At 41.9% G+C, this 24,365-nt stretch overlaps 1 protein-coding gene across 1 annotated transcript in view; it reads left to right on the forward strand.

The window, feature by feature from the left end:
• Positions 1 to 24,365, forward strand: part of NUDT3 (nudix hydrolase 3) — a 119,578-nt gene that overhangs the window by 46,647 nt on the left and 48,566 nt on the right. The window contains exon 2 of the mRNA XM_028120469.2: positions 15,401 to 15,511. Coding sequence (XP_027976270.1) covers positions 15,401 to 15,511 — 111 coding nt within the window. The remainder of the gene's footprint in view (positions 1 to 15,400; positions 15,512 to 24,365) is intronic.

Genomic DNA, 24,365 nt, shown 5'->3' on the forward strand with positions numbered 1-24,365 from the left:
CTATAAATTATATTACAGGACAACTCAGATAATTATATTAATGTTATTTTCAGCATAAAAATATATAAGCATAAAATCAAGAAGTTAAAAGCTCAGAACTGTTTTTTTAAGATTTTATTTTTAAATAATCTCTGCACCCAACATGGGGCTTGAACTCACAGCCCTGAGATCAAGAGTTGCATGCTGCATCGACTGAGCCAGCCAGGTGCCCCAAAAGCTCAGTAACTTTATTTTTTTATTATTTCTTTTTTAAGATTTTATTTATTTGAGAGAGAGTGCATGCACAAGAGAGCAAGAGAGCACAAGCAGGGGGAGGGGCAGAGGGAGAGGGAGAAGCAGGCTCTATCACAGGACCCGGGGATCATGCCCTGAGCCGAAGGCAGATGCTTAACTGACTGAGCCACCCAGGCGCCCCAAAAGCTCAGTAACTTTAAATCTTAAATGGAAATATCAGTATAAACCATAATTCATTTTTCTCTTCAATTATTCTCTATTGTTTTTGTTCTAATAATACATATTTCCTATCTGCCATTGAAAAGCCTCAGAAGCAATGACAACACAACAGCACCAGTACCTAAATCGAGGTCTCTAAATATCATTTCCCACTAAGAACCAGGGCTCCTTAGAGAAACAGCTGAATTCAGATCTGGGGCAGGCAATGCTTACAATGAGTCTGAGATGTTACAGTGACTTTTAAAAAAAGCAAGACAGCTATTAAAGATTTATGTCAAAAAGATATGAGATAAACAAGATTTGTAAAGCATTACTGGTAGAATATATGTGGTAGGCATGTGGGTGGTTACTGTACAATTCTTTCAACCTAACTGTATGTTTGAAAATTTTTGTAATTATGTGCTGGATGAAAAAAGAGACAGGAGCCAACCTGAAGTAGCTCTTGCTAGTTAAAGGTGGTAGCATCAAAAGACTAATGACTGCAGTCAATTGAACAGAGGAAGTATTAAAATTTACTAGTTAGTGATCCAACAGTTACAACAAAATATTAGGAGATTGCCTGCACACTATCTTATTTTTCTAAAAATTAGTAAATTAGGGAAAAAAGCATTTATCTTGCCTTTCCTATATTAGGGTAATCAGCCAGTGGGGAAGTTTCTTCATCGTGGAAATTTCAGCTAATATATATAAAAGGGACAGTGGAATTAGAAAATTGTCATTCTCATTCCCTAATGCAATTACGGATATAGATGGGTGTCATTAATAGATGCTAAAACCAGTAAAAGAAAGGCTGATGGTTAGCTCTGTCATGGACAGATCATATGATAGTACCTGACACCAGTTTTGTCTCATCACTAAAAGTGATGTCAGATCTTACTATCTGACAGTGTGATGCTGTAGCAAGTAGTAGCCCCGGCAATGAAGTTTTCTTGCCAAAAACAAATCCAAACCTCATTAGGCTTCAAGATCTACCCACCTGGGTACAGGAACTATGGGAGAGAGAGGACCAAGTTGAATATTACCACTGAGGGAAAGCATTAGTAAATGCAGGAATGTGGGAAATACTGCAAATAAATAAATGACCTGGGGCGCCTGGGTGGCTCAGATGGTTAAGCGTTTGCCTTCGGCTCAGGTCATGATCCCAGGGTCCTGGGATCGAGTCCCGCATCAGGCTCCCTGCTCTGCGGGAAGCCTGCTTCTCCCTCTGCCTCTCTCTCTCTCTCTCTCTGACTCTCATGAATAAATAAATAAAAAAAAAACATTAAAAAAAAAGATAAATAAATGATCTATTTTCTTCAACAAATAAATGGCTTGAAAACAATGGGTCAGGAGGGGGAACTGTTTTAGACCAAGGCTTACAAGTCATATCAACTAAATGCAGTGTGTGGGTTTGGTTGGGATCTTCATTTAAATAAACCATTTGTAAAATAACATTTTTTAAACAATTGGAGAAATTTGAATATGGCCTGTTTAGTAGATGATTACAAGGAATTGTTCATTTGCTAGGTATAATAATGACATTGTGGTTATATATATTTTTAAAGATTTATTTATTTTAGAGAGAGAAGAGAGAGTGCGTGCATGTGTGAGTCGGGGGAGGAGCAGGAGAGGGTGTGAATCTCAAGGGGACTTCTTAATGAGCTGGGGAAGGGGGCAGCCTGAAGCAGGGCTCACTCTCCTGACCGTGAGATCATGACGAGCCGAAATCCAGAGTTGGACCCTTAACTGACTGAGCCACCCAGGTGCCCCATGATCATATTTTTTAAAAGTCCTTATCTCTTAATGATAATGCAACTGAAGTATTTAGTGATGAAATATATTGATACCTGGGATTTGCTTTAAAATACTCTAGGAGTGGGGTATAGGTAAATAAAATGATAGGCAAAATGTTAATTACTAAAGCTGGGTAATGAATACTTGGAGATTCATTATATTTTTCCTCTATTTTTGTGTATGTTCGGAATTTTCTAAAATAAAGGAGCTTTTAAAACTACCACATGTGGGGCGCCTGGGTGGCTCAGTCGTTAAGCGTCTGCCTTTGGCTCGGGTCATGATCCTGGGGTCCTGGGATCAAGCCCCGCATCGGGCTCCCTGTTCAGCGGGAAGCCTGCTTCTCCCTCTCCCACTCCCCCTTCTTGTGTTCCCTCTCTCGCTGTGTCTCTTTCTGTCAAATAAATAAATAAAATCTTCAAAAAAAAAATGTAAAACTACCACATGGTCATTAAAAGAAAAAAGAGGAGGCTCTTTGGTATGTAGTGATGAGATGATTTCTGTGATTTAAGTGAAAAACTAAGGTAGGACAGTGTGTGTGATGGCTTACTATTTGAGGTAACAAAGAGGAAAAAAATAATAAATTTGTATCTATTTATACTCATATATGCTAATCTATCTCAAGAAGCCTTCATAAGAAGTGCCTCTGGGGACAGACTTAGGAGAGAAGGCTTACTTTTCACAGAATGTCCTTTTGTACCTTTTTAACAAGTGCAGTGTACTATTGAAAAAAATAGGTTATAAAAGAAGAAGAAAATTAGGAACCACTCTTCCAGGCACATACACCTGTGTAAATTTAGAACAATAGAATGTTAATGCTGGTGGGGATTTCAAGAGATTATTTGAACAACCTCATTTTAAAACTGACGAAGTTGAAGTCTGGACTTTTTTTTTTTTTGCCGTCGCATGGCTGATTGGTGTGAGGCCGACTTGTAAGCCAAGTCTCTGACTGCCCTCTATAAAGTAGACAGCATACAACTGTGGTTTTAAACTTTGGCATCTCAAGTTAGATTGAAATGTGATTTATATGTTCAGGCTACTCTGGGGACACGATACCTGCCTTTGAGTCTGCAGTGACTGTCTTTTTTTATGAACCTGTATTTTGGAAGATTTCGTTTGTGTATGGCTCAGCAAAACCCGTGTATTGATGAACAGTGATTTTACAGTGTATTCCTACAGTTCTAAGATCATGTGTGGGAAAATAACGCAGTTTATGGATGTGAGGAATGTTGTTGCTGTGGCTTCGTTTGTTTTAATGACCTCGAGAAATTTGAACGTTCTAAATATTTCATTCACTCTTACTTGGCTTTCAGAAATTTCCTAGGGAATAATGCTTGGCATTCTTCTTGGCAAATTATAAAAATCTTACATGCTTGTTCTAAAATATTCAAGCTGTACACGAGGTTTTGAAGAAATGCCTTTAAAGAAAATGCCTTCTCCTCCTTAGTGGCACCATTTGTGCTGTACAGAGGCAGTCATTGTTTCTGGGGTGAATGCTTTCAAGTGGACGTTTAAGTTGAGGTTGTGAAGTTCCCATCACATAGAGCGCAGGAAGCCTAACTTCTCCTAGAGAATTTTCTTTTTTTCTTTTCCCATCTGCTCCGCTCCTGTGTTTCTGTCTCTTGAAAAATAGGTATCTCTGTCCGCCTGTTGACCCAGTAAAAAGCCTTAGCCACTACATTCTTTCACAGCACCCTCCTTTCTGATTAATGACCAGCCCTTTCCATCGCTGTCCCCTAAATATGACTTAGCCACTTGTTGCTTCCCATCTCCAGGGATGCTGGTTATACCCCTTCTCCTCTTTCCCTCTCTGTCCCGACTGCAGCCCATCACTCACTCACCTTCCAGATTCAGTAGGCTTCTGGAACAAACAAAATTGCTGTTTTCCTCTTCAGACACCAAGAGGACTCTCAGTTGCCTTCAGTTGCTGTAATTCTTTGGTAATGTTTGCTATCGGGGTTTTTTATACTGGTCCCAGTCTAATTTATTAGCCTCCTCCGTCCCCCTCTTTTTCTTTCCCATCATGCCCCCTACACCATTACCAAACTGCTCGGATTTCTCAGTATTCTCTGCGTATAACACACTGTTTCCACCTCTGTGCCTTGGCAGTTGCAGCACCGCTGTCTGGAGCACCTCTCCTTCCTGGGCTCGGGAAAATCCTCTCGGTCCAGTTCACATGTTCCTTCCTGAGAAGTGTTATGGGACCCCCTCAGAGTCTTCTCTCTCATAGTCCTTACCAACATGATGTCGTAGCTACTCGGGCCCTTCGGTAGATCAGGGGTTGGCGAACTTTTTCTGTAAAGGACCAGATAGAAAATATGTTTGGTTTTGCAGGCACATGATCTTTATCAGGACTCTTCAGCTTTGCCCTTGTAGCTTGAAAGCAGCCATGGACTGTAGGTGAATGAACGAGCGTGGCTGTGCTCCAACAGACTTTATTTATGGACACTGTAATTTGAATTTCATATAAATCCACATGTTCCCAGATATTCTTTTGGCTTTTTCAAACTTTTTTTTTTTTTAGGTCATGGGCCATTCAAAAACTGGCGGTAGGCTGGATTTGGCCCATGGGCCATAGTTTGCCACTCCTTGCATGAGAGAGTGGGCTGTTCAGGGGTAGGCTTTGTATATTTTTATACATCTCTGCCTCCCACTCACCCCTCTTCCCCCGTGCCTCACTTCCTTTATAAGCAAGTGATGACTGGACAGCGGTTGTTTATGGAATAAATGCTTCAGTGAGGAATTAACTTGAATTAGGGTAGTGTCTAAACATGTGAAAATTAACGGAGCTTCGTATCGTGAATTAGTAGCCATTTTTTATATTTATTAATAAACATTTTCAGAACAAAGTATACAGAAGTTGCATAACATGGGGGAGTTCACAGGCCCCCTCTATGTAGAAGACAGCTCTTGCTGAGAAAGATATAATAAACAAGCAAATAGTCTCTGCTCATACAACTGGTCCAAATCCTTGATTTGAATTCAAGATTAGATTAGAATACCTCTTCATCTTTTCCCTTTATCCAGTCGCAGTTAGGTTTTCAGAGGGTTTTTCATTTAGGGCTGGCTACCTCATGGGTGTAACAGGCTCTCAGTGGCCTAGTAGTCAGAGTCAGACATGTAGACTGGGTTTTGAATCCTGGCTCAGGACCGACCTTTTCTGTGCCCTTTGCCACATCACCAAATCATCTAAGGCTTGGTTTCCTCTTTGCTGTAATGGCAGGTATTGAAAAATACCTGGCTTGTGTAGTTGTTTGAAAATAGGAAGAGTATATTAAAAATAGAATGTGTAAAATGCCAGCACCTGGCACAAAATACACTGAATAAATACTACCTGCTGTTGTTGGTATTTATTTCTCCCCAAGATTTGTCTGTTTTCTTTCAGTACATACAGGGGTTGTGGGAGTGGGTTAAGGTTTACAGAAATAGCCTGGGACATTCCAGTAAGTTATGTTGAAACAGTGTAATCCAACAACTTTCAGTCTTTTTTCATATAACCTGCAAATTTAGCCAAGTTTATTGGTTTCTTTAGTCTTCCTTTTAGAAATAAAGTCATTGACTACCAGGCAATATAAAAGCTTTGTGTGGTTTTCTTAACATTTGGACATCAGTTGAGGAAGACTGGGCAGGCCACTCACTTAGAAGGCTGAAGTTACACTCTGTACCCTGGGACTCATACTTAAGAATGCTGTGCAGGAGAGTTTGTGTCTCTGACCACCTTTTCATATTGTTCTTAAAACACCTTGTTGTTTCCAAAGTAAAACTGTCAGAATATCTGTTCACAGCACTGTATGGTGTTTCTTTGTACTAGACAGGGAATTTCCTTTCATTAAATAAACAGCCTGATTGATTAGATAAAGAGAAGGGATGTTTATAAGGCATTTTGTAAACTGCTTGTTTATGTCTACTTGTTCCTTACTTCAGCAGTATTTTGAGCTCCTGTGTAGGAAAAAAATAGTCAAAGGGTAAAATGGCTTCAAAACTGTAGGAACTGATACTACTAATGCTTGGCCCTGTGATAATTTATTGATTTAACCTGAACAAGTTATTTGACTTCTTGCTGAGCTTTACTTATCTTTTAAATATTTTTATAGGGTCCTTGTGCATAAGAACTTGGGGCAGCTGTTCTCCAAAATACTCTGTATGGGGCACCTGGGTGGCTCAGTCGGTTAAGCATCCAACTCTTCATCTTAGCTCAGGTCTTGATCTCAGGGTTGTGAGTTCAAGCCCTGCTTTGGGCTCCACACTGGTGTATATATGTATATAAAATATACTCTGTAAAAAATAGTAACACTTCTATTTATCTGGAATCCAAGCAAGTGCAGATAATTATTCACTATTATTTTGGTCTTATTTTTTAAATTTTATTTTTTAAAGATTTTATTTGAGAGAGAGCGAGCAAGAGAGAGAGTATACGAGCAGGGGGAAAGGGAGAATCAGGGTCCCCGCTAAGCACGGAGCCCCAGGTGGGGCTCGATCCCAGGACCCTGGGATCATGACCTGAGCTGAGCGCAGACACTTAACCAGCTGAGCCACCCAGGCGCCCCGGTCTTATTTTTAAGAAGGGACACAGAAATGACTAGAAGAGGTTTGTCTGTAAAAGCAGTTTGCAGGGCATATCACAGATTTGACAGGGTGCAGCCCTCATGCCATCTGGGATACCAGCGGAGCTCTCTGGTGGTAATGGCAATGCTGAGGGACCGTCGAATGTCAGGAGCATTGCATTGTTGGAAATGAGATCATGTTGGGTGTATTACTGAATGTAGTTTTTTGGGAATTAGTAATATGTCTAAGATCTATAGCTCGTTAATCAGGATTTCCCATGATGTAGATTATCACTATAGATAATTAATTTTTTAAGGAAAATATTTCCAGAACTTTAACCTGGGAGATGTGGAATAAATTTACCCACTATGCTTTTGGTAATGGGAATAGAAACTTTTCTGACACCAAGGGGAGTGGACAATAGGTAGGGAGAACAGGGATGGCTCCTCTAGCGAGAACTTTGCAAATATGTATGTTCTTTCTTGTGTTAGTCTCATCCTGGCTTGAAGAATCTAAGACCATTTTTTCCCCAAATCTCTTTTTTTAGTGGACAAAATTCACTAAAATATTCATTAGAATATTTTATTCTAACGTCCACTAAAAATATTCATTAGACATCTCATTATACTCTCAATTCATATGTTCAGAGGATATCCTCCCTGAGATTCCCTCCTCCACTGACCTTTCACATTTTCAGTGGTGGAGGCAGCTCCACTGTTGACCAAGCCCAGAATCAATCACTTGGTCCTGTGGATGCTTCTTTCTGTTTATCTGAGAACCTGTAACTTCCTTCCCACTCCCACTTCTGTCCTGATCCTTTCTCAACCCGAATTAAATGCAGAAACCTGTTCTGCTACCAAGCTTGCCCACGTCCAGCTCAAGTCAGAGTGACCTTTCTTTTCTTTTTTTAATTTTTTATTGTTATGTTAATCACCATACATTACATCATTAGTTTTTGTTGTAGTGTTCCATGATTCATTGTTTGTGCATAACACCCAGTGCTTTACGCAGAATGTGCCCTCTTTAATACCCATCACCAGGCTAACCCATCGCCCCACCCTCCTCCCCTCTAGAACCCTCAGTTTGTTTTTCAGAGTCCATCGTCTCTCAGGGTTCGTCTCCCCCTCCGACTTACTCCACTTCATTCTTCCCCTCCTGCTATCTTCTTCTTTTTCTTTTTTCTTAACATATGTTGCACTATTTGTTTCAGAAGTACAGATCTGTGATTCAACAGTCTTGCACAATTCACAGCGCTCACCATAGCACATACCCTACCCAATGTCTATCACCCAGCCACCCCATCCCTCCCACCCCCCACCACTCCAGCAACACTGTTTGTTTCCTGAGATTAAGAATTCCTCATATCAGTGAGGTCATATGATACATGTCTTTCTCTGATTGACTTATTTCCAGAGTGACCTTTCTAAAACCCAAATTGAGAGGAATGCTCCTAGCCACTTCTAGTTTGGTGTTGTCCAGAAGGAATTAATTTTTGTTTAAATAAACTCTTAAAATTAAAAACAGAAACAAATTGGGTTATTTCTTTGCTTAAACAACTTCCTTGACTTACCCATTGCCTTCAGGTTTCAGTCCAAACTCTTGATAATTAGACCCTTGCCTTTTTGTTCAGCCTCCCTAAGTAACCCCTTCTGTATGCTTTCTGCACTCCTTTTTTAAAGCACTTGTTTGTGGGGCGCCTGGGTGACTCAGTTGGTTAAGCGACTGCCTTTGGCTCAGGTCATGATCCTGGAGTCCCAGGATCGAGTCCCGCATGGGGCTCCCTGCTCAGCGGGGAGTCTGCTTCTCCCTCTGACCCTCCTCCCTTTCATGCTCTCTATCCATTCTCTCTCTGTCTCATCAATAAATAAATAAAAATCTTCAAAAAAATAAAGCACTCGTTTGTTCATTCTGTCATTGGACCATTCTTTCTTTCTTTTTAAGATTTTATTTAGGGCGCCTGGGTGGCTCAGTTGGTTGGGCGACTGCCTTCGGCTCAGGTCATGATCCTGGAGTCCCGGGATCAAGTCCCGCATCGGGCTCCCTGCTCAGCGAGGAGCCTGCTTCTCCCTCTGACCCTCCCCCCTTCTCATGTACACTCTCTCTCTCTCTCTCTCATTCTTACTCTCTCAAAAAAAAAAAAAAAAAAAGATTTTATTTATTTATTTGTCAGAGAGCAAGAGTGAGTACAAGCAGGGGAAGCTGCAGGTAGAGGGAGAAAGAGGCTCCCTGCTGAACAAGGAGCCCGATGTGTGGGACTCAATCTCAGAACCCTGGGATCATGACCTGAGCCAAAGGCAGACACTTAACCGACTGAGCCACCCAGGCTTCCCTGGACTATTATTTCATTTGTTCATTAAACTTTTATTGCCCACTAATATGGGTCAAGCTTTATGCTTAAGGCTTGGGCATGAGGTGGTCAACAGAAGAGATCCTTAGACATTTCACTGACCTCTCACACTGTTAATCAGGATAGAGTAGGTTATGATGCAATGACAGATTAACCCTGAAATCTCATTGTTTTAACACAACACAGTTGTATTGCTTGTTACAAGCCACTCTTCAGAGGCTGTGCTCTTCACAGGAACTCTTCTATTCAGAGGCCCCAGCTTATAGCTGCACCAACTTTTCCTCTGTCACCTGGGCACTGTGACAGAGGAAAAGAGAGGCTGGATGGGCTTCTCCCTGCCTCAGCCCAGAAGTGTTGTGTGTCCCTTCTGCTCACATTTCCTTAGCCAGAACTAGTCAGATGGCCCCACCTAATAGCAGGGGGGCTTGGAATACCATAAACAAGAACGTAAAATATCTGGTGAACATTATGGTCTCTGCCACAGTTACTGAAGTATAAACAGTTACCTGACTTCTTGTCTGTCTTATCTACTGGACTTTAAATTTCTCAAGAGCTGAGGCTGTATCTACCTTGCTTTTGTGTCCTAAGCACGAGGGCACATAGTAGGTTTCTGATTTTTGTTGAATAAATGTCCTTCTTGAGCTTGGATTTAACTCAAGTCACTTCCTTTAAGAAACCTTCTCTTACCATCCCTCTACTGCCTCCTCCCCTACCCTAACCCCCCCCCCCCGCCCCCAACCCCCAGCCCCCAGCCTGGGTTAGGTGTCTCTCTCTTTTTTTTTTTTTTTAAAGATTTTATTTATTTATTTGAGAGAGAGACAGCGAGAGTGGGAACACAAGCAGCGGGAGTGGGAGAGGGAGAAGCAGGCTTCCCGCCGAGCAGGGAGCCCGATGCGGGGCTCGATCCCAGGACCCTGGGATCATGACCTGAGCCAAAGGCAGACGCTTAACGACCGAGCCACCCAGGCGCCTCAGGTGTCTCTTTTCAGTCTTTGTGGTATCCCATGCCTACCTCAACCCAAGCATTCCTCACCTTGTATTATTACTCTTTTTCTTTCTTTTTTTTTTTTCTCCCCCTCTCCGCTAGATACTCATTTCCTTTAGGGCAGGGGCTTTCTTTTATATTTTTTCTTTTTTTTTTTTAATTTTATTTATTTGAGAGAGCAGAGCGAGCGAGAGAGAACACGAGTGGGGGAGGGAGCAGCAGAGGGAGAGGGAGAAGCAGACTCTCTGCTGAGCATGGAGCCTGACGTGGGGCTTCATCCTGAGGTCATGACTTGAGGCAAAACCAAGAGTCAGAGGCTTAAGACTGAGCCACCCATGTGCCCCTCTTTTATATTCTTTTGAAAATTTGTATTAACGTTTTTAAAATTGCTTTAATAATGCTTAAGAAATAAAACATTACTGGGGCGCCTGTGTGGCTCAGTCGTTAAGCATCTGCCTTCGGCTCAGGTCATGATCCCAGGGTCCTGGGATCGAGCCCAGCATCGGGCTCCCTGCTCGGCGGGAAGCCTGCTTCCCCCTCTCCCACTCCCCCTGCTTGTGTTCCCTCTCTCACTGTGTCTCTGTCAAATAAATAAATAAGATCTTCAAAAAAATAAAACATTACTGTTCGAAGCTTAATTAAATCCTTTGTGTAAATCTGCCCCCATTAGGTTTATTATTACTACGGATTTCTTTAGTCTTTCCTTGCATACATGTGTCCCTAATCAATATAATGATTTTCCTCTGGGTCCATGTGGATAACAACTTGTCCCAGCCCTACCTGTTGACTTCTCCCTGCTCTGTAGGACCACCTGTATCATAAATCCAGGAGTTGGGTGTGGTGTGTTCTATGGGTACATTTACCCATCTCTGCACCAATATCACCTATCTTAGTGATAAGAGTTTCATGAAAAGTCTAATACCTGGTCGTCCAGTCCCCCGCTCTGATCTGCCTTAAAACCTCTGCAACTGTCATTCCTGGTTTATAATGATGCTTAATGAATGTTTGTTGAATAAATAACAAATCTTGTGGGTTTTTTTTTTTCCTTAGTATGTCATTTTCAGATTTAGGAGCTTTGCCATTTAATTTCTTTTCAGATAATTTTATATTTAAAAATCAAGCTTCAGAATCAGAATTTATTGACCAGAAACACCATTTAGTGTTTTATAAGGTAGGAAGGAGTAAAGCCTCTGGCTAAAGTAAAGAATGTTTTGGGGTTTTTTGCAGTAAATTTGCAGTGAGTTGTCAAGGAAACTTAGCCAGGAGAACTGTTTACTGGTAATTGTGTTTGCTTTGAAGTGTGACTACAAAGTAATGAGGCTTGTTTTTCCCAGTGTCAGTATTATATGTAGTATTACCTCACATAGTCATACTTTGAATGTGCTAAGTAATAACACTTCCTAGATTACTGATTAATATTTCACATTGATTCAAAGTTAGAAATTAAATTATACTTTATGTTAGGAATTGTCCCTGTAAAGGTCTTTCATTTGGTCTATAACCTAATTGGATGGCCCTAGTCAGCCTTTCAAGCAAATGCTTAGGTTTAGAATGGCTGCATAACACTTTGCCAAGAAGTGGGAGAACTCTAGGAAGAAAGACTACATGTTGTTTATATAACAAATCAGTGAAAGATTAACCCATTTTTCTACTCTTTCTTCTTGAGTTTTCCTTACAGATTGGATTGTTATGACTTAAATGTCATTATTAGAGTCTTTGGACAACTTTTTAAAAAAACTTTTTAACTTAAATTAACAAACATGATTGTGTTTGGGTTTATTTTTATTTTGATAAGGAATTTTTTGGTTAGTTTTTATCTGAATTCTAGTTAGTTAACATATAGTGTAATACTGGTTTCAGTATAATTTAGTGATTCATCACTTACACATTAACACTCCGTGTCCAGTCACAAGTGTACTCAATAAGGATTTTTTTATTTTTTTAATAAGGATTATTTTTTAATGTAAGATTTGCCACAATCATCACGAGATGGGAGAAGGAGTGTGGCAATGATCCCCTTTTATTTCAGCTCTATAATTTAATATTTTATAAAACTAAGGATAACTTTTTGGAAGGCCACTCCCTTGGAGTGTAGACTCCGTTGTAGAAAGTAGTAGCACTGACTCCTAAATTTAGCTTTTAAAATTTACTGTGATCTTAATACCAGTTTTATTTTATTGAGGTGAATTTAACATAACATGACATTAACCATTTAGAAGTGAATAAGTCAGTGGCATTTAGTACCACTAATTCAGTGGCATTTAGCAACCTTTATACAGTTTCAAAACACTTGGATCACTCCCAAACAAAATCCTGTACTCTCATTAAGCAGTTACTCTCCAATCTTCCCTTCTCCCAGTCCCTGGCAACCAGCAGTTTGCTTTCTATCTCTTTCACATCAGTAGGATCTTACAATATGTGACTTTTGGAGTCTGGCTTTCACTTAGCTTCATGTTTTCAAAGTTGATCCACTGTGTAGCATGTATCAGTGCTTCATTCTTTTTGTGTGAGGACTCTTCCTGCACATGTGTATGCCATGTTAGCCATTCATTCATTGATGAACATTTAAGTTGTTCCTATGCTTTGGCTACAGTGAATAATACTTCTGTGAACATTTATGTATATAAGTATTTGAGCACCTGTTTTCAGTTCTTTAGGGTATATACCTAGGAGTGAGATTGCTAAATCAGCTGGTAATTTTTTTGAGAGAGAGAGAGAGCAGGGGTGGGGTTGCAGAGTGAGAGGGAGAGAGAACCTCAAGCAGACTCCCCACTGAGCGCAGAGCCTGATAATAGGGCTCAATCTCACTCCCAGGAGATCATGACCTGAGCCAAAATCAAGAGTTGAGAGCACCTGGGTGGCTCAGTCATTAAGCATCTGCCTTCGGCTCAGGTCATGATCCCGGGGTCCTGGGATCGAGCCCTGCATCGGGCTCCCTGCTCGGCAGGAAGCCTGCTTCTCCCTCTCCCATTCCCCCTGCTTGTGTTCTTGCTCTCACTGTCTCTCTCTCTCTGTCAAATAAAAAAATAAAATAATAAAATAAAAATTGTCTTTCCTTAAAAAAAAAAAAATCAAGAGCTGGATGCTTAACTGACTGAACCATCCAGGCGCCCCTTATGGTAGTTTTTTATTTAACTTTTGAGGAACTGCAAACTTTCCACAGCGTCTGAACTATTTGACATTCTTACCCAATGTTTGAGGGTTCCAATTTTTCTACACCCTTGCCAGGTCTTGTTATTTTAAAATTATAGCCATTCTTGTGGGTGTAAAGTGGTTATCTCATGCCAGTTTTACCTTGCACTTTCCTGGTGACTGAGCATCTTTTCTTGTGCTCCTTGGCTATTTGTAGATGTTTGGAGAAATGCTGCTTGTCTTTTTGTTGTTGTAAGATTTTTTGTATTTTTATGTATTCATATTTTGGACAGCAGACCCTTATCAGATAGATGATTCGCAAATATTTCCTCCCATTTGGTAAGTCATTTTTTCACATTATTGATCGTGTCCTATGATGCACAGAAGATTTTAATTTTGATGAAGTCGAATTTGTCAATTTTTGTTGTTGTTCAGGCTTTTGGTGTCATGTCTAAGAATTCGGCATATCTTACCAAAGTCAAGATCATGAGGATTTATCGCTGTTTATTTATCTTTTATTTTTTAAATTATTTTTGTAAGTAAAACTCTACCCCCAGAGTGAGGCTCATACTCGTGACCCCAAGATCAAGAGTCATATGCTCTACTAACTGAGCCAGCCAGGCACCTCAGATTTATCGCTGTTTTTAGTTTTACCTCTTACATCTAGATCGTTGGTCCATTTGGAGTTAATTTTTGTATGTGGTATGAGGTGGGAATACAATGAGGGCTCTTTATTTTAAAAACAAAATTTCATAGAACCTTCCACATCATACTTTTAATATCCCTTATATTTACACACCACCCCAAAACTCCCTGTGGGTTTCATATATTATTTTAAATTATTCTGAATTGTGCAAAGCAGAACGTACATACACTTAAAAAATAGTGCTTATAAATATAAAGATACTATTTTCTCCATCCACGGACTATATATTGGTGACTGTATATGGATTCATGGATTTCCTTCTTAACTCCATGGTCCCCACTGAGTCAGCAGATCACAGATTTTGTAGAGGAGCATCAAGAGACTCTATCATGACATGAAGAAAAGGGATTAAGGATGAAAAAGGTAGAATTTCCAAGGGCCCATATACTTGCAGAAACCTCAAGGGAGAGATGGGAGAGGACTGGAAGGTAGGTCACTGGAAGGCAGTGGTGGAATCTGTAGGGGCTACAGAGGACATAGCATTTTCTTCCAGGCGACAAGGATGACTGCAGAGTAGAAGTGCAGTGCCCAGGGATAGTACGTTTGGAATAGGGTTGGAGGCTCAAAAGAGCTTGTCAGAAAGCAATGGTGTGAGGAGCTGTAGAGGATTCTTTTCATTTTGGAAGTAATGCCAACCTAATTCTACCTCCAGAGGAGGAGTCCAGCTAACTGTTTAGCATCTGCCCTAGAGAGGGGTAAGGAAAAGCAGCTGGAGACATTCTAGGATTTTATTGCAGCCGTAACTAGAATGCTAGTGAAAAATTTGCCTTAGTAAACCATAGTCTGTATCAGGATTTTGTGGGTGTGTTTGGTTGGTTGTCTTCTCGTTTCTTAATAAAACTTCCTAGTAAAAAAAATTCTGGTTTTGTCTCAGCTGAAAGCATGATGAAATTTGCCAACTTCACGTGTAAAGGAGGGAGTTGGGTTCTCAGTGCACACTTAGAACTTCGGGTGGTGCGTTGTATTGGCTTGTGGCCATTGGATGGACCAGGAGCTGGAGCACAGGGGAGTGACAGCCTGGGAGGGAAGGTGTGGGGACTGTGGTGCCAACCAGGGCTAAGGATTTCTGTGCTTCTGGCCAGCCCTTCACAGTGCTCAGGCTTATCAGTACTCTCCCCCCGCCCCCCCACGCCGCCCACCCCCCACCGCACGCCCGGCCCTTGTCAACTCTGTGTTCAAAGATGTTTAGGGAAAGGAGTGAAGGAGAGGATAGATAGGACGAGTGCCTGGGAGCCTGGAGGCAGGTAGAGGTAACGGCCCTGGTTCAGATGCGCTTCTGCCTGCCTGAGGTGGATTGTCTACTCTTTCCACTAGACATGAAAGCTACCCTACAAGTGACCTGGAGAGGTATAAACAAAAAGTAGGTCTCGGGTGCTTCTACTTTTGTGTTGTTTAGAGTCTGAGTTTGTACAAATGTTTCTTTTTTCTTTTTAACCCTCCACGTGACCTCTGTGACTTTCAGGTGTTACTCGTGAGCAGTAGTCGCCATCCAGACCGCTGGATTGTCCCTGGGGGAGGCATGGAGCCCGAGGAGGAGCCGAGTGTGGCAGCAGCCCGTGAAGTCTGTGAGGAGGTATGTGCTCAGAAAGAAGGGCATGGCCGGACCTTGTAATCATGAATCTGTCGTGTCTGCGGAGTTCTTTAATTCATCACCACCCGCTGAATAAACATACTGATGATCACAGAAAGAAGGCATTTAACGGTTACCATGTGCTTCCTTGATTAAAGAGGTGATTGGGTTGTGACATGGTGATGTGTGTTGGACACTCTGTGCAGGGAGAAGGCTCCAGTAGTGACTGTATCTAATTATATCAGACACTCTTTGGTAATTTCCCTTGGAGCTCTTTCAGCATTGCCTCTGTTACCTGGGATAGAAGATCAAGAACAAACAGTTCATCATTGATAGAAATGACTCTCTCTCATTAATGAGGAGGAGGAGGCCCTTGTTCTCCTCTGCTTCCTGGGTCCTGGCCATAGAACAGTGGCTGCAGCAGCAGTTCTGTTACTAATAGTGCCGTTAGAGAGCTAATAGTATCTTCTCTGTTATTTAGTCACACGATACGCAGCATATATGTACTGAGTTCCTGGGCCATGCCGAGTATATCTTATTAGATCCTCTAGAATAAGTAGTCAGAAGAAGTAAAGTCTGGGACCCTTCGTTCCCTTACTTCAAGGGCTTACGGTTTGATTGGGGAAACTGAGAAACAGATTGCAGTTCAAGGCCAGGAGGAAGGAATAACATTCCTTCATAGCCTGTTGTGGCGACACTGTACTGTGCTCTGTTTATGTTCTTTTATTTCACCGAAGACTCCTAACGAGGTGGTGTAAGTTTTATCACCCCCATTTACTTGCCCTGGCCACACGGCTAGTGCTTTTCTTTGTTCCAGAGGGAATTTAAAACTGATTCTAAGGACATATAAAATAGCACTAAGAACAAGTGTAAATCCTATGTTTCTTTTGGGTTCAGCCCTTGGCAGAAGTCCTCTGAAACTAATCTTACCCTTGGAATACTTAAGGAATTCTTTCCTCACTCTGGAGTCCTACAGACTTGTGTTGGCTCATATCCTTGTCATTTTATCATATATCTGGTGTCCATAAGTAGACTATAATCTCTGAGAGCAAAAAGTGTGTTTTGTAGTTTAAATCCTCCCTGTGTGTGCCCACTACACAGCTACGTGAATGGAAAGTAATTAATACATGCTTCTGTGACAGGTGGAGCAATGGATGGAACAGTAAAAGTCCTGAAGAGATGTCCTTAATGGAAATGATCTGAGTGTAGGGAGAGATAGATCTTGTCAGAGAGGATGTGACAGGGATTCTCACGTAGTAAGAATTGGTATCCTCCTTTTTTATTAGAGCTGGGATAATGGGAAATGCTCGGGAGTACCGTGGCCTGGAGGGGCAGATGTGATTCTGCACTCTGCCTTCCTAGGCCTGAGCGCACCAGAATCTTTGCCTGCTCCTTTCTGGAGGCTTGACTATTCAGGTAAGTGGCAGAGTCAATTGGTCGACTTAAGCTGTGTAACTTTAATTCAGATCAGTTGACTCCTGTAGGATCTAAGGCACCTAAAGCAAAAGTAACGTTTGAAAGAGCTTCCGTGACAGTGGTAGATTCAGAAAGGTGGTCGGAAGACCTGAAATACAGTGATGGTTCTAGAATAAAGAGAAGGAGAAAAGTTCAGAGACTTTGTGCAAAACTTGCTACTTGGTTGTAGGAGTTGGGGCCAATCTGACCTCCGTACCTTCGTGGAGCACATGGATTTGGCATCTCCAGAGAGCTTATATCAGTTGCCGTTACTGTTGCTGGATTCTGAGTTATTACGGTTGACTCATCCGTGAGTTACACACGTGCAGCGAAGATGGAGAGAACTAGGTGACTGGAGTAGAAATGCAGTGAAGGGCAGGAAAGGGTGTAGGGCGGCGCCCTCTTAACCCTTTGTTTCCTGGAAATGCTATCTGGCCCTTCAGTCTGGTGAGAGGGAGGCCGCAGTGGGGGTGGGGCAGAGGGTAGTGACAGCACAGACAGCAGATCCTGTCCTCGAAGGTTCAGGATCCCCGTTCCCTCCTGTCCACGTGCGGTCCCGTGCTTGAAGTTAAACCCTGCTCGACTCTGAGGAAGTCAGAGGAGAGTCATACCACACCCTATACTTTATTCCAGCATTATTGAAAGGATAAATGTCTGAGAACTGCTTGCAACTTTAGAATACGGTACCAAATAAATCAAATGTTTGCACAAACAATAAAAATTAGTGAAATGTCATTACAGAAACAAACATTCCAGTGGCTTCTATCAAAATAAAATAGAGGGGATGGTTTTTCCAATTCACATCCATCAACAGAGTACAAGACTTGGAATCAGAGAGGATGTAATACATATATGTATATATATACACACACACATATATATATTTTTTTAATTGCCCTTGAAGGGTAGCTTTTGTAAGCAGAAATCACTATTCAGGAGTTTACTTAGATTTCAAAATGTTACGACTTTTGTAAAGTACACATTCAAAAACTTAGTTTTTTTCATAATGCTTGCAGCTCTGATTGCTCTATATATAAACATAGAAGATTTTACTAGTCACTTTTGGATAATACTAGAACAGTTAATTGAAGAGCTTCAGAGATTTCAAATTGGATTCATACAGCTAAATAGAAGTGCTTTCTAAAGAACTTCAGTTGTCTGACTTAAAAAATAAAAATCTGATGAAGCTCTTCAACAAAATGTCCTGTGAATCTCATATATTAAACTTACAGCCTCCTGGCTGGCTCAGTCAGTGGCTCATGCGACTCTTGATCTCAGGGTTTTGAGTTAAGCCCCACGCTGGGTGTAGAGAGTACTTAAGTAAATAAATATTCAAAAAAAAAACCTTACAAATGAGGTGAGTCTTAGATTTTTTATTCTCATAATATATGTAAACTTACTAAGATTTTCGACTTAAAAACACAAGTCAGAAAGAAATTATTCAATTATATTTTCAAAACCAAAGTTACAATCTAATAGGCCAAGATTTTTTGTTTTTTGTTTTTAAGTAATCTCTTTGCACAGTGTGAGGCTCAAAACTCATGACCCTGAGATCAAGAGTCGCGTGCTCTACTGACTGAGCCAGCCAGGCGCCCTAGGCCAGATTCTTTTACACATTACAAAATCATAAAATATGTCTGGTCTCCTTCTTAACAGAGAAGTATCTTACGATTTTGATTCTCTTAAACATTTCTATATTTCATTCTAAATATTTCCAGGATTGAAAGACACTTACCCACCAAAGAAACCAGGCCCTCTCTGTTAAGTGAGGCCAAGACTCTTGGGTGGCCTGGTTGGAAATGCTGATCTAGTCCACTGTTGCTCTATCAAGACACTGTAACTTCAAAAGGCTGGTGGTCGTAGAGTCCACACAGGGCTCAGTGTGTACTGAGCGAACACTCTGCAGTATCTGGCACACCTGACTAACTTTATCCTTCAGCCTGAAGGCTCCTTCAGGCTCCGTCAAGTCTTTGATAGAGGACTCACTGTTCTTCCTGTGTGTTTCCCTTGCGGTCTGTACTTCTAGCATCGTGGTGTCTGTCATGCTATGATACTGCTTGATTAATTGTCTTCTATGCTAGACTTTACATTTGGTATAGTCGGGTACCATCCTTTTTTGCTCGTTGTTTAATCCTCAGTGCTTAACACATAGCAAGTACCTAACAAAATAAACGTTTCAGTTATTGACGGGACCACTAGAGCAGCCCCATAAATACGAGGTAGGCTCTTTTGGGTTTTCAGGACTAAACATACTTGTAGGTCTCTCCGATGAGGAAGAATATGGCAGGGTCACAGCAGCTGTCCAGCCAGGCCGTGCGGGACTGGAAACTTGGGTCACAGGGCACAGGCAGGCCCCGCCCACGGTGGCTGGAACGACAGCAGGAATGCAGTGTGGCCCCTGTCTTCCACGGTGGATGAGCAGCCTTTCTAATCTCTTCTCAGCCTCCTGGCTTCTGCTCACCTCTTTCTGCATTTTCCCTCCTGAGTGCAACATTTATCTGTCTGCGCATCTCACAGGCAGCCTTCCCAGCAGAGATGGCCTGACCTGTGGGTGCAGCTGCCAGGCGACATCATCAGCTCCTGGCCATTTTGAGGACGTTTGCCTTCACTTTGCTTCGGTTGCTGATCTCTTAGTTCTCTTGCTGTGCGCAGAGCGCCAAGCTCAGGTGCTGCGCAAGTATGGCAGCTTGCACTTCAGAACACCTGCAGCAGCTTTACTTCAAGGATCCTGTGTATGTAGTAAAAAAATATTTACTAACACAGGAAAATGTTTGTAACACATTCCTAAGTGGTCAAAGCAGACTGTGAAACAGTATTTATAATGTAAAACCATTTAGTGGAAAAGAAATGTGGGTGTCCATTTGTGTAGAAAAATAAATAACACTGCTTGCACGCCTACTAGGTGCCGAGCTCTGTTCTAAGCGTTTTGCAAATGTTGCCTCATTTAATCCTCCCCAGACCCTATGAGATAGTGGAACTGTTACTCTCTGCATTTTACAGGTGAGAAAGAACAGGTTCGATGAGATTAAGTAATTTGTCTAAACAAGTTGTGCCCAACCAAGGGTGCTCAACGTAAGATTTGAATTCAGAACATCTCGGCTCAGCACCTGCACACCTCTAAATGCTATGCTCCTTGAAAGAATGTCTACCAAAATGTTCACGGTGGTTATCTTTGGGTTAGCTCAGAGATTATCAAGTTTTCTGCATTGAACATATATTTATTTTATTACTAGAAAAATGTTCTGTATCAACATGAATGGAGTGAAATTATTTTTTTTTAAAGACTTATTTATTTGAGAGAGTGAGAATGAGAGAGAGAGTACATGAGAGGAGGGGGGGAGGGTCAGAGGGAGAAGCAGGCTCCCCGCCGAGCAGGGAGCCCGATGCGGGACTCGATCCCGGGACTCCGGGATCATGACCTGAGCCGAAGGCAGTCGGTTAACCAACTGAGCCACCCAGGCGCCCTGGAGTGAAATTATTAAGTAGTCTGTCATGGCCTTGTTGGGCCAAGATACCATTAAACTCAGTCTGTTCAGAGGCTTTGTTTAACCCAGCTTAAAAATTTCAGCATATTGGCTGAATTTCAGAAACCAATAAATCTGTAGCACTTGAAACATTGGCAGTCACATTTCAAGGGCTAAAATACTCCCTTTTGGAAACTGGCCTCCATTTTTTAGCTGCTTATGGTCAGAATCCTATTATAGTGACCACTCAGAGAGTGAGACGGCTGAGGCTCTCTCCCAGAGCCACTCAGGGGCCATGGTAACAGTGCATCTCCAGCCCAGGGCAGCAAAGGCTGGTATGAGCCAGCCATGTGACACCCTCTGTAATCAAAAAGAAAAGCACCTCTTTGTGTAGTTTTCAGAGCTATTCTTTTTTGGCTAATTCAATAGGAAAGGTAAAACTGTTGGCTGACAGGGAAAGAGAGAGAAACTAGATCTGAGACCAATCTGTCTCTTCATTTGTTTTATTCCCCATTCTCACCTCAGGCAAACCCAGAGCGTTATCACCAAGATAAGAACATCTGAAAACAGAATGGGGAGAAAAATATGTGCATACCTTCCAGTGTGTCCTCTTCAAGGATGACAAAGATGGGTGCCTTCTGCCTTTAGAGAAGTGTAGTCAGTGATGACAATTGAAAATATGTGGCCAAATGCCAGTTCCTTTTATCTGTTGCTTCACGTCTGGACAAGGCCTGTGTCCACAGAGCCATTTTCCAGCATCTGTAGGCAGCCTGATCATGAATCTGTGACATAGGCACAGCTTTAAAAAAAAAGTGTAGCTTGTTCTTGGACTTCTTCACTTGTGTCATAATATCACAGTATTCTGCTACTCCTCTGGCTCTTCACCACCTGCTGCTTTGCCATATAAACTCACCACCTTGGAAATTTCTTCAGTTTAGTGAGGTCTTCTGATACTTCCCTATACTTCTTGCTGCCCTTTCTGAAGTTTTTATTTATTTATTTATTTAAAAAATTTTTTTAAAGATTTTATTTGAGAGATAGAATGAGATAGAGAGCATGAGGGGGAGAGGGTCAGAGGAAGAAGCAGACTCCCCGGTGAGCAAGGAGCCCGATGTGGGACTCGATCCTGGGACTCCAGGATCATGACCTGAGCCGAAGGCAGTCGCCTAACCAGCTGAGCCCCCAAGGCGCCCTCTCAAGTTCTTAATACACTGTACAAAAAAGTAAAAATGTCACAGCACGTTTGACTTAATTCACCTTCATTTAGGAAAGTTTTTTTGAATGGCTAGGTGCCTTAATATAATATCAAGGGTCATGGTTGCCTCAAGGGTACAGAGGGGCTTTGTCGTTCTCTCTAGCCTTACTGATCTTACATCATCCTATCAAGAATTTATTGTGACCCGGGGCACCTGAGTGGCTCAGTTGGTTAAGCGGCTGCCTTCGGCTCAGGTCATGATCCTGGGGTCCTGGGATCGAGCCCCGCGTCGGGCTCCGTGCTCAACAGAGAGTCTGCTTCTCCCTCTCCCTCTGCCTGCCTCTCTGCCTGCTTGTGCTCTCTCTATCAAATAAATAAATAAAATCTTAAAATAAAATCTTAAAAAAAAGAATTTATTGTGACCCTTCTTGATATGGAAGATGATGTAGTGAACTTTATTTTTAAAATCTATAGCTTTTTTTTTTTTAAGAGAGTGCGTGCACAAGCCAAGGGAGGGGTGTTTAGAGAGGGCAGAGGGAGGGAGAGAATCTTAAGCAGGCTTCACACTTAGCATGGAGCCCAACGCAGGGCTCAGTCTCATACCCCTGAGATCGTGACCTGAGCCAAAATCAAGAGTCAGATGCTTAACCACCTGAGCCACCCAGACCCCCCATAAAAAATCTATATCTTCTTGGGACACCTTGGTGACTCAGTTGCTTAAGTATCTGACTTTGGTCAGGTCATGATCTCGGGGTCCTGGGATCAAGCCCTGCATTGGGCTCCCTGCTCAGTGGGGAGTCTGCTTCTCCCTCTCCCTCTGCCCCTCCTCCCTGCTCGTTCTCTCTCTCTCTCTCAAATAAATAAATCTTTAAAAAAAAATCTGTATCTTTTTTCCCCAGTTCTTGTACTGTGTGTTCCCTGTCTCCGCAAAAAAAAAAAAAAAAGTGTGTACTCTCTAATATATGTGTCCTGGCGACTAGAAAGCTCCATATGGAACCTCAGAACTGTCTCTAAAGGAAAAGCAGTATTTCATGGCTCTTGTTATATAAAGTAGAACATTTAAAAAGCCTATAACTACTTGGAAATAATTTAAGATACTGTTTTCTCACCCTTTCTCTTTAGGTCATAAGTGTTTGAAGTGGAGAAAAACATGAAGGCTCTGTGTGACTGTGTTATATTTTCATCTTTATATTTTGGCCTCAGCCTGAACTGTTGTGAGTGGAAGGTGGAGATAGGGTACACAGAATTTATTATGGAAATAACATGATTCTTTTTAAATCCCAGACTTTAATCACAAAATATATATCAGAATATATTAAAAATATTTTAATCAGTTTAACGAGATAGGTAAAAGGTGGAGAAGTAATGTCAGGGACCAGGGGTCCTCCAGCTCATAAGCTTATAGGGAAGTGGATAAGCAGTTGACAGTGGATGTAGCAGTAACCATGTGGGGAGAGCCTGCTCTGGTCCAGGGGCAATTCCTACTCAAGCCTAGCCATGAGTTGTCATGTGGCAGTCAAGACCCAGTATGGTTCTGATGTTTCAAGAGAATCTTGAAAGCTAGATTCTCATGTGAGAGCTCCTGATCTTTTAATATAGACAACTAATTTTTTTTTTTTTAAGATTTTATTTATTTGAGAGAAAGAGAGCACGAGCACGAGCAGGGGAGGAGCAGGGGGAGAAGCAGACTTCCCACTGAGGAAGGAACTCAACACAGGGCTCGATACCAGGACCCCAAGATCACAACCCGAGCTGAAGGCGCATGCTTAATGGATTGAGCCACCCAGAACACCCCTAATTTTTTTTTTTTTTTAAGACACACAAGCACACGGGGTGGAAGGTGGGGGAGGGGAAGAGGGAGTGAGAGAATCTTTTTTTTTTTTTAAGATTTTATTTATTTATTTGACAGAGAGATAACAGGAGCAGGAACACAAGCAGGGGGAGTGGGAGAGGGAGAAGCAGGCTTCCTGCTGAGCAGGGAGCCCAGTGTGGGGCTCGATCCCAGGACCCTGGGATCATGACCTGAGCCGAAGGCAGACGCTTAACGACTGAGCCACCCAGGCGCCAGGAGAGAATCTTAAGCAGGCTCCACACCCAATGTGGAGCTGGAAGGGGGCCTCGATCTCATTGACCCTGGGATGATGACCTGAGCCAAAATCAAGAGTTGGAGGCTTATCCGACCGACTGAGCCACCCAGGCACCCCTAGGCAACTAATTTTTAAAAATTGTTTCCAAAACATTAATCAAAATAATACATGCATATGGATTAAAACAACAATATTGGGGTGCCTGGGTGGCTCAGTCGTTAAGCATCTGCCTTTGGCTCGGGTCATGATCCCGGGGTCCTGGGATCGAGCCCCGCATTGGGCTCCCTGCTCCGCGGGGGGCCTGCTTCTCCCTCTCCCACTCCCCGCTTGTGTTCCCTCTCTCGCTGTGTCTCTCTCTGTCAAATAAATAAAATCTTTAAAAAAAAATAAAATAAAAATAAAACAACAATATTAATATTAAAAGGCCCATAATGAAAAACAACCAGGGCTGCAACATTGGGCTCTGTGCTCAGCCGGGAGTCTGCTGGAGATTCTCTCTCTCAAATAAAAATAAATAAATCTTAAAAAAAAAAAAAGAAAACCAAAACATATGTTCTTAATGAAGTAAATGAGCTGTGTTTCAGATTTTTACTTTATTTTCAACTGTAAAGTGATAAGCTCCAGCCTCTTTGAAGAAGACAGTTTTATTTTTCAAT

This window comes from Eumetopias jubatus, unplaced genomic scaffold (assembly GCF_037043125.1).
Source record: "Eumetopias jubatus isolate StellerSeaLion01/CBP00866 unplaced genomic scaffold, mEumJub1_p1.0 scaffold_6, whole genome shotgun sequence".
In the NCBI taxonomy this organism is placed as follows: Eukaryota; Metazoa; Chordata; class Mammalia; order Carnivora; family Otariidae; genus Eumetopias; species Eumetopias jubatus.